This window comes from Montipora foliosa, chromosome 13, assembly GCF_036669935.1.
Source record: "Montipora foliosa isolate CH-2021 chromosome 13, ASM3666993v2, whole genome shotgun sequence".
Taxonomy (NCBI): domain Eukaryota; kingdom Metazoa; phylum Cnidaria; class Anthozoa; order Scleractinia; family Acroporidae; genus Montipora; species Montipora foliosa.
In genome coordinates this window covers 29,130,323-29,145,322 of record NC_090881.1, presented here as the reverse complement: position 1 = coordinate 29,145,322, position 15,000 = coordinate 29,130,323, and the positions used below count along the sequence as shown (strand labels likewise).

The 15,000-nt window shown below is 35.4% G+C and overlaps 1 protein-coding gene across 3 annotated transcripts in view; it reads left to right on the top strand.

The window, feature by feature from the left end:
• LOC137983693 (uncharacterized protein C5orf34 homolog) overlaps window positions 1-15,000 on the top strand; it is a 19,759-nt gene that overhangs the window by 4,267 nt on the left and 492 nt on the right. Inside the window, exons 3-13 of one of the 3 annotated variants that reach the window (XM_068830856.1) lie at window positions 448-699; window positions 1,863-1,942; window positions 2,092-2,218; window positions 3,344-3,447; window positions 3,526-3,586; window positions 3,998-4,114; window positions 4,202-4,272; window positions 5,356-5,457; window positions 7,099-7,139; window positions 9,170-9,237; window positions 10,227-10,634. In XM_068830856.1, the coding sequence (XP_068686957.1) occupies window positions 448-699; window positions 1,863-1,942; window positions 2,092-2,218; window positions 3,344-3,447; window positions 3,526-3,586; window positions 3,998-4,114; window positions 4,202-4,272; window positions 5,356-5,457; window positions 7,099-7,139; window positions 9,170-9,237; window positions 10,227-10,385 (1,182 nt within the window). In that variant the 3' untranslated portion in view covers window positions 10,386-10,634. Of the gene's footprint in view, window positions 1-447; window positions 700-1,862; window positions 1,943-2,091; window positions 2,219-3,343; window positions 3,448-3,525; window positions 3,587-3,997; window positions 4,273-5,355; window positions 5,458-7,098; window positions 7,140-9,169; window positions 9,238-10,226; window positions 10,635-14,246; window positions 14,315-15,000 lie in introns of those variants that run through there. The other 2 variants (XM_068830855.1, XM_068830854.1) reach the window with 2 other exon arrangements.

Genomic DNA, 15,000 nt, shown 5'->3' with positions numbered 1-15,000 from the left:
GCTGACACTGTTTTCAAATAGAACAAATAAAGCTGTAAGCTGCATTGAGCTTGACAAAGCAACAAACGTCAGAGTATCATAACAAAATTGAATGAATCTACTGCAGAGAAGATCAGCTTCAAAACACATACACTGTGCTCCAGCTAAGAATTGGAGGCAGGGTTCCTGCAAGTAATGTTCTAGGGTCAAACTTCAGTCAGTCTTAGTGGGTATCTGGAGTGGGTTTTTCCTTAAGTCTATTCCTTGATTTGCGGGCTCAGGTCTTCAGCATTGTCTGGTTTTTGACCCTAGATCCGCCTTTTATTTGGAACACTGCACATACTGCTTGTATCAGGGGGTTGATACATGTAAATACTCTTCTGCTTTTAGTTTTAAAAAAGAAGCAACTTTTGGTTGAGACTGATTGAAGCATTGTTGTTCAAGGCCCTTTTGTTCAATCATTTACAGAAAACAAGGGAAAGGCAGCAAGGAGAGCAACATCAGAAAACCTATCTTGTCTGGCAAGAACAAATCCATTCTACTTGTTCGCATCCCGAAGTGTGGACACATCCTCTTCAACTTTTACTTGATGTCGTAAATTTGAAGGATGTTGACACTAGCCATTCTCCTCAGTGCAAAAAAAGCTTTGTCACAAAATTGCCAGAATCTCTTCCTCTTACTTGTCATGCTTCTCATCATCACACATGGAGATCAGCTCAGGTAAATGTATGCACAGATCAGATCCTATTAATTTTTTTTATCGGTGAGCAGGTAGTATTCAGCAAATCCTGAAATCTGGTTTGTTCTAGGGTGTCAGCAGAATTTTTGCATAATATTATGGCCCATTTATAGCAGGACTGGTTCCTGGTATCATTACGGGAGTCGTTGATTACATCAAATTCAATGCTTGGTCAGTTTCAAAAGAAACTGTGCCCTCTTTCTTTAGTACTACCCATGGCTGCATTTCTAAGACCTCATGAATCCATGCCAATATGGACCCTCTGGCTGATGAATTACATATAATTATGATACCTTACATTTCCCTATTTAAAAAAAAAATTTTTGAATTTTTTTAACAAAGGCTAGTGAGCGGCACGAAGGAAGACTGCTTGTAGTTGTATACTTATCGTTTATTTCCAAGGCATTTCGTCACTCAAACTAAAACTTCTTCAGAGAATGATTTACAACTATCATAGGACAGCATATATAGCATATAGGTGTGTTTAGTTTAGCCTACACCTTCCTACCATGAATAATAACTAAAGTATGCTGAGATATGCTTTCTACGGGGCATTACAAGAAATGCCTATAGTAAATGCATCATGTTATTGCATGTTGTTATCACAATAACATATGTATTTTGGCGTCAGCGTATCTCAGCATATTTTGGTTATTATTCATAGACCGTATTCATAAATGGCGGCTAAGTAATTATTCTTTTGTCTTTATGCTAATCATCCTAACTAGCCTCGTAAACACGAACAAAATTCAAAAGAATTTTTGTTCCAAAGTGAGGCTAGTTAGGATGATTAGCACAAAGACAAAAGAATAATTTCTTGACCACCATTTATGAATACGGTCTATGGTTAGGTGTAATTAAGCTAAAATTAGCATCTTATACAATGTATGCTACACGTATGTATGCTGCCCTCGTCGGAAACAAACGATAAGTATACAACTACACAAGCAGTCTTCCTTTGTGCCGCTCACAGCCTCTGTTAAAAAAGGAGCTTTGGTGGTAGGCTAATCATTATTTATTTACCAGGGACTAAGCTTCTCCTTTTATTGCTCCATGTCTACTTATTTTCTGTAATTTTAACAAGCTAAAAAGTTTGTGTGATAGTTGACTACTTGTATCTGTAAGTTTCTAGTGTACTTTTCAGGTGCTAAGTGAGTGTGGAAATGAGCAAATCTTTTTGCGACCAAATATGAAACTTGTTTGGAAAAAGAATACTATCTTCAGGTTTGTAGCCACATAATGACTTGAATGAGAAATTTAACAAATCAAATGTCTGTACTCTTATCTTCAATTACATCCGTCTTTTTCATAGTTTACATAAAATTACAATGTAAATTTATAGTATCGGCCATGTTATTTTCTGTCCAAACTAGGTTTTTCTATGAGGAAACAGGTTTGTCCAGCTGTGAGATTATCCCCGGAGATGGATCTCTGGTGAGGTCACAGGGGATAAATGGAAGGTACTTTAACCACTGGTTTGTTCAAAGGAATGAAGAGCAGGTAAGGTTATCAATTTATTAAAAGCAACATATTGGACCCCGAAATGTTAAGTATGAAACATAATTTTGAGGGAAACAGTTCAGTACAGTTTACTTTGCCACAATTCTCAATATTATCAATAACAATTATTATTGCATTACTTTTTTTTTTATTTGACACAAAACACTTCGTATGTTACAACTATTTACATGTATATTACCTACAACCACCACTTAATTACATTACAAATACTTTACGCTATATTACCTATGACCACTATATAGTACAGCTTGCTTACGAACACTTAATGCATACATTAACTTAGAAAACACACCTACTTACAATGCTTACTGCACTAGTTACTTACACTTACTTGAAATTATTTACGTAAATATACAGAGATGTGACTAAACAATGTCCAACCAGTGAAAGGAAATCACAGCACTAATTCCTTTACAAATTAGATACTAACCTCTTCAAAGCACTAATTAGTCCAAGAAATCAAAAATGTCTTAAGCACCCTATGCCAAAAATGGAGCAGGCTTCCAGGTACGTTTTTAAGGCAGGGTGTCAACAAGGAATTGCCGCAGGTCAAATTACAACAGTTCCCACCAAACCACTATAAACGTTCTATTCTTTTGTCATATCATGAAGTTGCATGACTTTGTGGGGTTTTTGAACCAACACCCCACTCTTTTTTGAAACACTGCGCAGCTACCAAAACTGGAAAACAGTGTCCCAGAAAGCCAACTATTAATTTTGTATTGCTAAGACCTGAGAACTGTCGAAGTACATACCAACTGTTGTCAATAAGATCTGAACTCCAACGTTATTTTTAACATTCTACTTTGCTTCAAATTTAAGTTTTGTACCTTTAGTTTTTTGTGCTTTTAATTAGTCTTTGTTTTCAAGTACTTCTTTTAATTATTGATCCCACACCTTCCTGATGCTTTTGAGTGGCACACGTCTACCTAACTTTTGCTTGGGCATTCTTTCCAGATTGGTGTTCAAAGATGATAAGATGTCCATTATACATGTATTTTGTGCTCTCCCCACAAAAATAACAGATAGTGTTATACACTCCACCCTTTGATATCTTTGAACATTGTTGGTGAAAATAAAAGCTGTTTCAATCATTCTGATTAGGCTGTAGAGGTTCTTGAGAGAGTTTACTCAGCTGACAAGCCACCACCTGAAAGATTTTTGAGGAAAGCATACTCTGTTGGTAGACTTCTGAAACAAGCTGTAAGGTAGCGTTTCAAGTCAACAACAGAATTTTAACGTTAATCTTCTTGTTCCTTTTGGTTGACTGTTGTGTTACTTTTCAGCTATATCGAGTACCTGAACAATGCTAGACAGTATTTACAAGAAAGATGTTGCTGGGAGGAGGTGCAGTGGTTTATACATAATAACTTGAAGTCCACATCATTACATTGACATTACACGTAGCTTCACAGCAGATATTGCAATGGTCTTCCAATGACTTCTGTTTATGCCAACTTGACAAGATATTTTGGTCTTTACCATCAATCAATTGGCCTGTCTTTTTATTACCTCATTGATACCTTGGTGAAGCATTTAACATATTATACAACTCTGTCCAAAAGACAGTTATTCAAAAGGGGGAAGGCACTGTACACACATCCTTGGAATATAGTAGTGCATGTACTGTAATAAAAAAAATTATTATTATTGTTTGGTGCCCAGACCTTACACTAAAACAAAGACGAGTCATTTATGAAATGGTTCACTTAAATAAGCAATCAATAATGCTCTTGACATTCATCTTGTATTTGACAGGGGCCAGAATCGTTGGTTACATTGCCCAAACAATTTTCTCCAGCCAAAGTCGTGGAAACTGTGGATGTACCAGGCACTGGAAGATTCAGAGCTCTCTCAAATGGAAACATCAATGTGGTATTCTGTGATAGAACAATTCTTGACCTAAGAGTTGTTTCGAACAACAAAGAAAACAAAGAAGATACTATCTGTTGTTCTTGCCAGCTCATTCTCTCTAATGGAGTCATTCAGTGCTTCAAGCTAAGAGATATGGAGCAGTGTGCTGATTATCAGAAGTATGTCAGATGACACAGTGAAATGGACTAGTATACATTAATTTTGTCATTATTCAAATCATTGCCCTGAAATGTTATAGCTGTCACACCTCCACCTTACATCTGTGTGGCTCAGTCGGTTGAGTATTAGACAACCATCTAGGGGATCACTGAGGTTTGAACCCTGGCTGTGCCAATACTTAGGGTTTTACAATTTATAACAGTTACTGAGGAGAGAGTACTGCCTTTGTAATTCTTAACATCATATACAAAAAAAAAATGGCCATCAGACTGCCAAGTATCCTCGAACAAGGACTATAAGCTGTAGACCCTGTCTCGCAGTTCTTTCAGATTTATAAACTCTTTGGGATGTTAAAGAATTAACCCACACAGCATTTGGAAGGACTATCTGGTACAGTGTTCCTGGTGTCATATTTTTATCTTTTATTTTTTAAATAACGTTACTGACATGTCACTTTGAATAACAGTTTATAGGATTTTTGACAGAGTTTGTTATTTAAACATATTTTATATTTTATATACAGCATATAATTTTATAGTCATTTATGGAATATTTGCGGAATAATGAATTGATTTAGTAATCGATTTTTAATGTAATGATGTATATGTTATAGTGTTTATATTTGTTTTTGTTTATTATCTTGTGCATTTTGATCATCATGTCATGGTAAAATGTGGGTTACAAGTATTAAAGTATTATTATTAGACTAAGTATTGTTGTGACCTCTCCTGTATTAGAGGTGACCAAAGCAGAAACAGCTATCAGTCAAAAAGGGCTGTGCTGTCAAGTGCTTGAACATTATAGATACTGATTTTCTAACTTCTTACAGTTCGCTGCAAATACATGTACTGTCTCCTAAAGTGTCAATTACATTTTGCTCTGAGCTTGAAGAAGATCCTGCACTTGTTCTGACTAATATTATTCATACCTATCCCATTCCATACCTCATGTCATAATGATTATTAAATAAATGTAGTTTTGAAAACTTTCTGGGAAAGTTATTATTCACAGCTTGACCCAGGTAGTTTAAAAATTCTCCTTGCGAGAGCTGTTTTCAGTGATGAGCGACCCAACTTTTACAGGTATTTACAGGCAGCTCTTCACTGGCAAGAATGGGTGAAGGCTACTCCCTCACAACGGAAAACTTTTTATAAAGACACCATTTGGGACCCTAACAAAAGAGGGTGAGTCTGGGAAGAGAATTTTCTCACTTTATCCATAAAGAGGCTGGTTTTTTTTTTTAATTCCACAAAAATTACTTCAGTGCTACAGTAAGTCAACTGGCTTGTGAATAGCAGCATGAAAAGAGGTATTGTTGTTATGATATCTACCTTGTTGCTTTCTTACGGAAAGGGCAATGTAATGTAATGTTACGTCGTTCCACTTGTCAAAGCTGAGAGCACTGACGATCTGTGTCAGTATTAACAACAGCAAGCCTTAGGTGATCCATTGTAAAATCCATATAGATTTCCCACAGGGTATACAAGTCACACAAACACTACTCTTCTGCAGACAAATTCACACACAGTCCCCTCAGGCTCACATTAGCTGGAACATAACCCAGTTTGCAAAAGTATTGCACAGCTTTCCTGTGAAAGGGATGCTCGTCCACCACAAGGTCTCCCTTACCCTGCAAGCAGAGGCCCTTTGATCTCCCTTGATAAGTCAAGAAGAGGAAGGGACTCTGCCAACCGCTTTGACTGTCTTTGATTTGCCACTCATCCAAAGAAATGTATGAGTCACACAAATACTACTCTTCTGCAGACAAATTCACACACAGTCCCCTCGGGCTCACATTAGCTGGAACATAACCCAGTTTGCAAAAGTATTGCACAGCTTTCCTGTGAAAGGGATGCTCGTCCACCACAAGGTCTCCCTTACCCTGCAAGCAGAGGCCCTTTGATCTCCCTTGATAAGTCAAGAAGAGGAAGGGACTCTGCCAACCGCTTTGACTGTCTTTGATTTGCCACTCATCCAAAGAAATGTATGAGTCAGTCTAGTTTTGTCTTGTCAAACCTGTTTTTTTTCATTTTTGCACATGATCAGTCGCCATGCATCATGAATATATTTTTTTAATTTACAACAGTGTGACAATAATTTTTAAATGTCTAAATCCCATGAGTATTTCCTCGGTATATCCGTTACAGAAACTAAAAAAAATTTCAGTAAAAAATGAAATGGCACTTTAAAAGTATGAACTATCTTGAGTTTCCAAGAAAATAATTCCTTGGTTGTCGTGTGTTTGCCAGAGTTGTTCAGAAATATCTTGACTGTTTGTTTTAATTTTGTTGTGTTTTCAGTCACTGGTCACGCATGACTGACAACCAAATACATGTACATTTTAATTTTTAATGCATGCTCAAGAAAGAAATTCAAAGCGGTTTGGAGAGGTCCCTTCCTCTTCCCAGTTTATCAAGGAAGATCGAAGGGCTCCGCTCGCTGGGTACTAGTAGGTTTCCGGTTTCCCCAAGCAGCTATATTGCCAGTGTCTCTTTGCACAGCTAGGTGGAGAAAGACATTGCAGAGAAAAGTTTATTGTCTAAGGAAACAACAGGGTGTATAGTGTAGACTGTCACCCTTATGGAACATTCCTGAATTTTACAAATTAGTACTTATTATGTTATTTACCTGAAAAGAATAGAGATCGAATCTTGTATCAAAACGAGGTCACTGCAACAGCCTGGCATCCATTCATTTAGCTGGGTAGCTGATCAAACGTTGTTGTAAAACATCTTAAGTAAATGTATTTGTGCCAATTTACAGTGTATTTCTTACTGAGTGTACCTGTCTAACTAGTATTGCAAATATTCCTCTTGGATTATCAGGGCCATAAAGACTGAACTGGAGAAGATAAAAAGATTCAAATGTATCTTTTCAAATGAATGGATAATTTAAAACTGTAAATTACCGGTATTATGTTTTGTCTGCCTGCAAGGATACAGCAGTTTTAAATGCAAAGAATATTATAATCTTATTTTAAAAGTTTTAGATAATCACAGTTAAGAAAGTAATAAACATGAAGAGATAATGATATAATTATCCTCTAAAAATTCCATAACAAAAATATTACCATTGTCAAGGAATACAAAATACCGGTACATTTCATGTTGGATTTTTTAATTTCCTCAAATTTGAACAACATTTTGATTAACTCTAACCCTTACTGATAATTTCATGATCACTTGAAAGAACAAATTGACACCACAATTTTTATTATATTACTACCATTTTTGCTCTGTATTGTGTAAAATTAATGTATCAATAGGTAAATATGTCATTTACTTTTATGCAATGTCCTTTGATTTGCTTCTGAACAAACTAGCTCATCTCCTACCGTAACATTCAAGTAACTGTTAAAATACATTGCAACTGTGGTTTAATTATTATCCAACTGTATTATTTATTGTTGAAAACGCACGAAACGAGTGCAAATATTCCATGATATTGTACAGTTAGTTATTGTACAATTGGTTATTGTGCAATAGAGAACTGGTTTCACTAGTTTGGTGGCTGACGTTGCCCCATCTGCACAAATCTGTCACATGTTTTCCGTTGTTTTCGATATTCATTTGCTAAAAATCCAGTGCAAAAAAGTTGGATAATAAATAGCTTATTAGATGTTTTGGTGTGTAGTATCACCGAGTATTTGTATTCATTTATTTGTATTTTGACTTGCCCTAGGGGGCTCATCAAAATACAGATAAACGTGTAAAAATACTCAGTGATAAAACGCACCAAAACATCTAATAAGATGTATGTATGGGAAGGAGGTGTGGCCGAGTAGTTAGGTCACTCTAGACTTAAAATCTTGGGTTCCCTGGTCAATTCTCACTCTGACTAAATTTTTGCAGTGGTTCTAATGTGCAATATTTCTCATCTGCACTTGTAAATGTCCAACTGATGTGCCTCCTGCCTCTTGGGTATCTAAAAGAGCTTTTGTTTCTTTTACCTAGATTTATAAAAACAAAATGTTTGCAGTCAGTTCAATGCATAGTTCATTACATTACAACTATAGTACTACTACTACTACTACTACTACTACTACTACTAAGAATAATGATAATAATAATAATTATTATTATTATTATAATTATTATTATTATTGTTGTTGTTATTATTATTATAACGAATTTATTAACAAATAACGAATTTATTAACGAATGTTTTATGCTTTCGCCTGACTGATTTTTCTCATTGATACATAAGACTTTTTATGTACAATACGTTTTTAGACCAATATGTTTTAGATCATCATTTTAAATTATTATTATTACTATTATTAGTTAGTTTTTTTTTGATTAGCTTTTTCTTTAGTAATGCTTAATTGTCTTTTTCCAATTTATAAATTATTCACATTTCGTAAATAGTTTTCTATCGTGAACATATAATTTAGTTTTTAAAATTTGTAAATAATTTCGATATATAGTTTAAAATTGTAAATATTTACTAATTGTTTTGATAGTTGAAATAAAGTTTTTGTTATTTTTACTTTAAAAAATATTATTATTATTATTATAATGATTGCAATGGTTTTTTGGGCTTTACAAATTAATTGTCTCTTAATTCATCCAAAAGACACTACATTTTAAAGTAAATCAAATCAAACATTGGTTTTTTGAGGACAGCAGATTAAAACTGTGCACCCGGAGAAAAATGTCTTCGAGAAGAGTAAAGAACCAACAACCTCAACCCACATTTGACGCCAAGAACTATAATAAATAATTATTATAATATCTTTTTCAGAATACTGGTATTCCAAGTTTCATAAATTACTATCTAGGTATATACATTATATATTACTATATATCACATTTCTGTGTACATTGAGATTTACTCTGGTGTCATGATTGCATTTTTTGTGATAGTGTTTACTTCCTTATGCAAAATGTACCCCAGATATCAATAGCCAACAATGCAAAGTGGTAGATGTGCCTCTTAAAGCAATAAAGGACACCACAGCAAAGGTTCTTTAGCTATTTCAACTCTGGGTAGACTTTCAATGTAACTTTGGGTACACTGTTATCAAAGTATTGTATGACTGTTTCCAGACATGAATTTTAATAGTTCTTATCTTGTGATCTCCTGAAAAAGCATCAAGACAAAGACGTAAATTCAGAGAAAAAGATACTTAATTTGACTTGTTAAATATGAAACATTGTTCCTCTCAAATTGAGGTGAAGTGTCGATGTACATCCTTGGAATATGAAACATTGTTCCTCTCAAATTGAGGTGAAGTGTCGATGTACATCCTTGGAAGTACATCCTTGAAAGTACATCCTTTATTCGACTTTCTGGATGAGCATTGAGAAAATTGGTGTACAATAAACAGGTCAAATCCCAAATCTTAACAAATAATATTTTTGGTGATTGCAGCAAATGCATTCCGCCAAATTCGGCTGACACATCACCAGCAAACAACTGCTTGCTGTGTTGTTTACAGCAGGGCAAGACATAAGGCCATCCCCCCCCCCTTTTTTTTCCCTTTACCGTCAAATGCGTTTCCTGATATTGGGTGGGTCGAAAAAAAAAGTCATAAAAAAAAAGTCAAGCATTCTCAGAATCAGATTCCTGGCACCCCACCATCATAGCTGTGGAGCCAGGAAAACAAGAAGACATGAACCCAAAATCAATATGGCGCAAAAGTTGGTGGATGTTGTTGCAAAATTAAGACAGCGTGGGAAAAACGATCAACCACCGAAACTCCTATGCGATGTAAAAATGGCTTTAAAACATCGTTAATTTTTTTTTTTTTTTTTTTTGGAAAATGCCAAAAATTTGGGTCAGTTGGACGACGCTAAACGGAGAAAAAAAGGGGGATGTTCTAATGTTGTGTTTAGTCATTGGGATCAAATCCATAAATCCAGTTTAGAGCCAACACCACATCAAATGAGTCAGCTGTGATTTGAAAACTTAGCAGTATTCCTTTCATCTCTTTTTTTCAAATTTTCGACAGTTTGAGAACTTGAAAGATGACAAGGCACCCTTACAGCTTTGTGGTGTACCAGACAGAGAAGCTACAATCAACAGTATTTTGGAACAAAATAACAAGGCTATAGATGACATTGATGGACTCATAACTTTATTAAAATGTTCAAATGAAAATACTAGCTGACTTGAAATAAACTATTAATTATTATGAGAATGAAGGATCCTTTTCTAGAATGATAGATAGGTAAATACATTACCCTTTACTTCTACAATTTGTTTATACCCGTTTGTATTGGCTATGGTGTCTTTCACTTTTTTTCAAGCTTTCAGTTTCAACTCTTTTCAACAGTGTTTCCAGAGATTGCTGAAAAGTCCCATTTCTTGCACTTAGTTTGCAGTGATCATTGTGCACTATCTATTTCCAGAGAAAGTGTCTATATCATCTAAGAGGAAGAGGAATCTTAGGTAAAAAGCAGGGAGCCCAAAGGGAAATAAATACCAGTTATAATATGCTGTTCAGTGAACTGTTCTGACTGTTTGAATTACAATGAGCGTTTTGTCATGTGCATTCTCTCTTTACTCTGTTTAGTTTGCCACATACAGCAAATAATAATAAGAATAATTATTATTATTATTATTATTATTATAAAAATAGTTATTTTACAAGAACCAATCCTTTTTAAGCAACCCTTTATCGGAAAGATCCCGTTAACATTTACCAATTGTTAGTTTGTGTGCCCGGGTGGGTACTCCCGACAATTTAGGATAGCTGTGTGCCGCCAAGGTTCTCAACCCCTGACCCTATTTAAGGGTAGGAAATCGAGATTTGGTACCCTTTTTAAGGGGGTGACAACCCCAATAACTGCTTCCCCCTGACGGCCATGTGAAAGTGAGGAGTGCACGTACGGCAACACAAGCTATAAACGTCCCTTTAAAATCGCTTTGTTAAACTTGAAAGCGTGTATTCAGGCGTGTAGTACAGTTTTAATAGACCATAGCTTTTTCGTTTTACGCGTTGGTGTGGATACTGCAATTTAGTGACCCAAGGATCACAATACCAAAATTCCCAAAAAGGATACCCTATTTAATAATAATAAATTGGCAGTGCTAATCACCCTTTTTTGCAGTATTGAGGACTGAATTGCAAAGGGCGCAGCTCACGATATCGGACTGAAAGCATACAAAGGCGCCTCTGGCTGCCGCTATACAGTCCATGTTCGATGTCGGAGCAAAGCACCACAGCTAAATGTTAATTAGCTGTGAGTCGATTTTGATGAGCGGGGAAAACCGGAGTACCCAGAGAAAAACCCAAGGAGTCAGGTTGAGATCGACTGAAACTCAGCCCACAGGCAGGACTAAACACCTCAAAAACCCTACCCTATCAGGCGGCTTTATAGCGTATATAAGAGATTTCCCCCCCCCCCCCCTACCCCACGGGGTTGTGTGTTTCAGCTGTTGGAACATCCAGTGGTTGGCACATTTGAAAAACAAATTATAATAATTCGTGCAAACAGTTCTCTTTCCCATCTTTGGGCAAAGTGGAAAATTGTTTGACATAGCTTGTAGATGACACTATAAAATGTTATGAAAAATAAAAACCTTTTTGTTGCGCATTACTTATGAAAGAAGGGGCAGGGGCTAGCCCAGTTTCTTTCCACTGCTTTGTGTTCAATGAATAGAACCACTTGTTTCCTTATCATTAAAGAACAAAAGGTCCTATATTGTTTTTTGTCTCGCTGTACAAAAGCTTCCACTTCATTTGCGTTTGTGCTGGCCCTATATAGTCCTGAATTCCTTTGGAGAGAATTCAATAGTCTATTTCAGAGATAAGGAGGTACACTTACAGTGTAAACCCTAAGCTCTGCTTAATAATGACACAATCCTTATTAGTGTAGAATGTGACATGCACAAAAAACTGCTATGTTGGTACCATTTCTCCACAGCTGGAAGTAAAAGATCTAAAATCCCATAGCAATTCTTGAACTCCATCCCAAGCTAGTATATGCGACCATCAAGTGGAAATCGCCCCCGCCCCCCCAATGCCACCACACCCTCTTCCAAGGATCACATAGATCCCAGTTTCAATCGCCTATTAAAGTATTTTATTAAGTCACGCCATTTACGCTCTCCATCAATAAAACGCGAATCACGTGGGAAGGCGCGAGAGCGATAACAGACTTCTCCATATTTACTGTTCCGCCCTTTTCACATCGCGCCGCGACGGGGTCTGGGTTCAAAATTCAATAACGAATTCGGGAACCTTGAACAAAATTGATTCGACAGTGAACGTACGTCGAACACATCTTCAGCCTAGTTTTCGTGACAGTTTTGCTAATTAGGCCTAACAAAGCCAACCTCCTCGCTAACCAGGTGAAATGCTTGTGCGCATGTTTTTTGCTTTATATGGTTTTCACTTATAAAACGAGGTAGAAGAATCTATAAAACTAATAAGAGAGAGACAAAAAAAATATTTTCAGCCACACTCGATTCGTGCCTTAAGAAGCAGTTGTATTAATTATTACAGAAAGTTTCGTTTTTAACAAATTAATTAAAAACCCGACAGGTCCGTGCTCGCTAATTAACTAACCACAACCGACGTGGTTTTGACGGGTGACAGTCGTCATTTATTCAACCAATGAGACTCTACATTCTCCTGTTAAGCCAATGAAATGAAAGAATGTGGCAGCCGGTGCAAAATGCGCGCCTTTTTTAAGTTAAAAAAAATTTCACTTTTGCATAATGAGCAAGAAAGTCAGTCATGTTTTTGTGTCTCTGAATTTGAGAAAACTGCTTTTTTTGCCGAAAATAATTCAACATAGACAAAAAAGAAGCTGCAAATGATTCAAGACGAAGAGTTTCCTTTGAAAACAATAATGTTGCTTCATGTTAAGAAATTCTCGAGCAAATTTTTGCACGAGTTGCGCTCGGCAAGTGCGTTGTTGCTGTAACTTGAATTTATGTTACTTGAGTCAAAATAACTCTCATCTTAATTTTTTTCGTATTTTTTTAAATCAGGAGAAAGTATTCTCACTACGGACAAGAACCCAGAGTACAATAAGGCGTTAAAAGTTCAAAAACAAAGTGAACTTTTTTTTTTTGTATACTACTTCCCCACCGACGCAGCACCACAGTTTCTTTTGTGGCGAGTATATACTACTACCACTACTACTACTACTACTACTACTACTACTACTACTACTACTACTACTACTACTACTAAGAATAATGATAATAATAATAATTATTATTATTATTAATATTATTATTATTATTGTCGTTATTATTATTTATTTATGCTTTTGCCTGACTGATTTTTCTCATTGATACATAAGACTTTTTATGTACAATACGTTTTTAGACTAATATGTTTTAGATCATCATTTTAAATTATTATTACTATTATTAGTTAGTTTTTTTTTTATTAGCTTTTTCTTTAGTAATGCTTAATTGTCTTTTTCCAATTTATAAATTATTCACATATCGTTAATAGTTTTCTATCGTGAACATATAATTTAGTTTTTAAAATTTGTAAATAATTCCGATATATAGTTTAAAATTGTAAATATTTACTAATTGTTTTGATAGTTGAAATAAAGTTTTTGTTATTTTTACTTTAAAAAAATTATTATTATTATTATTATTATTACTATTATTATTATTATTATTATGACTGCAATGGTTTTTTGGGCTTTACAAATTAATTGTCTCTTAATTCATCCAAAAGACACTACATTTTAAAGTAAATCAAATCAAACATTGGTTTTTTGAGGACAGCAGATTAAAACTGTGCACCTGGAGAAAAATGTCTTTGAGAAGAGTAAAGAACCAACAACCTCAACCCACATTTGACGCCAAGAACTATAATAAATAATTATTATAATATCTTTTTCAGAATACTGGTATTCCAAGTTTCATAAATTACTATCTACGTATATACATTATATATTACTATATATCGCATTTCTGTGTACATTGAGATTTACTCTGGTGTCATGATTGCATTTTTTGTGATAGTGTTTACTTCCTTATGCAAAATGTACCCCAGATATCAATAGCCAACAATGCAAAGTGGCAGATGTGCCCCTTAAAGCAATAAAGGACACCACAGCAAAGGTTCTTTAGCTATTTCAACTCTGGGTAGACTTTCATTGTAACTTTGGGTACACTGTTATCAAAGTATTGTATGACTTGTATGAATTTTAATAGTTCTTATCTTGTGATCTCCTGAAAAAGCATCAAGACAAAGACGTAAATTCAGAGAAAAAGATACTTAATTTGACTTGTTAAATATGAAACATTGTTCCTCTCAAATTGAGGTGAAGTGTCGATGTACATCCTTGGAATATGAAACATTGTTCCTCTCAAATTGAGGTGAAGTGTCGATGTACATCCTTGGAAGTACATCCTTGAAAGTACATCCTTTATTCGACTTTCTGGATGAGCATTGAGAAAATTGGTGTACAATAAACAGGTCAAATACCATGGCACAACCAAATCTTAACAAATATTTTTTGGTGATTGCAGCAAATGTATTCCGCCAAAGTCGGCTGACACATCACCAGCAAACAATTGCTTGCTGCGTTGTTTACAGCAGGGCAAGACATAAGGCCATCCCCCCCTTTTTTTTCCCCCTTTACCGTCAAATGTGTTTCCTGATATTGGGTGGGTCGAAAAAAAAAGTCATAAAAAAAAAGTCAAGCATTCTCAGAATCAGATTCCTGGCACCCCACCATCATAGCTGTGGAACCAGGAAAACAAGAAGACGTGAACCCAAAATCAATATGGCGCAAAATTTGGTG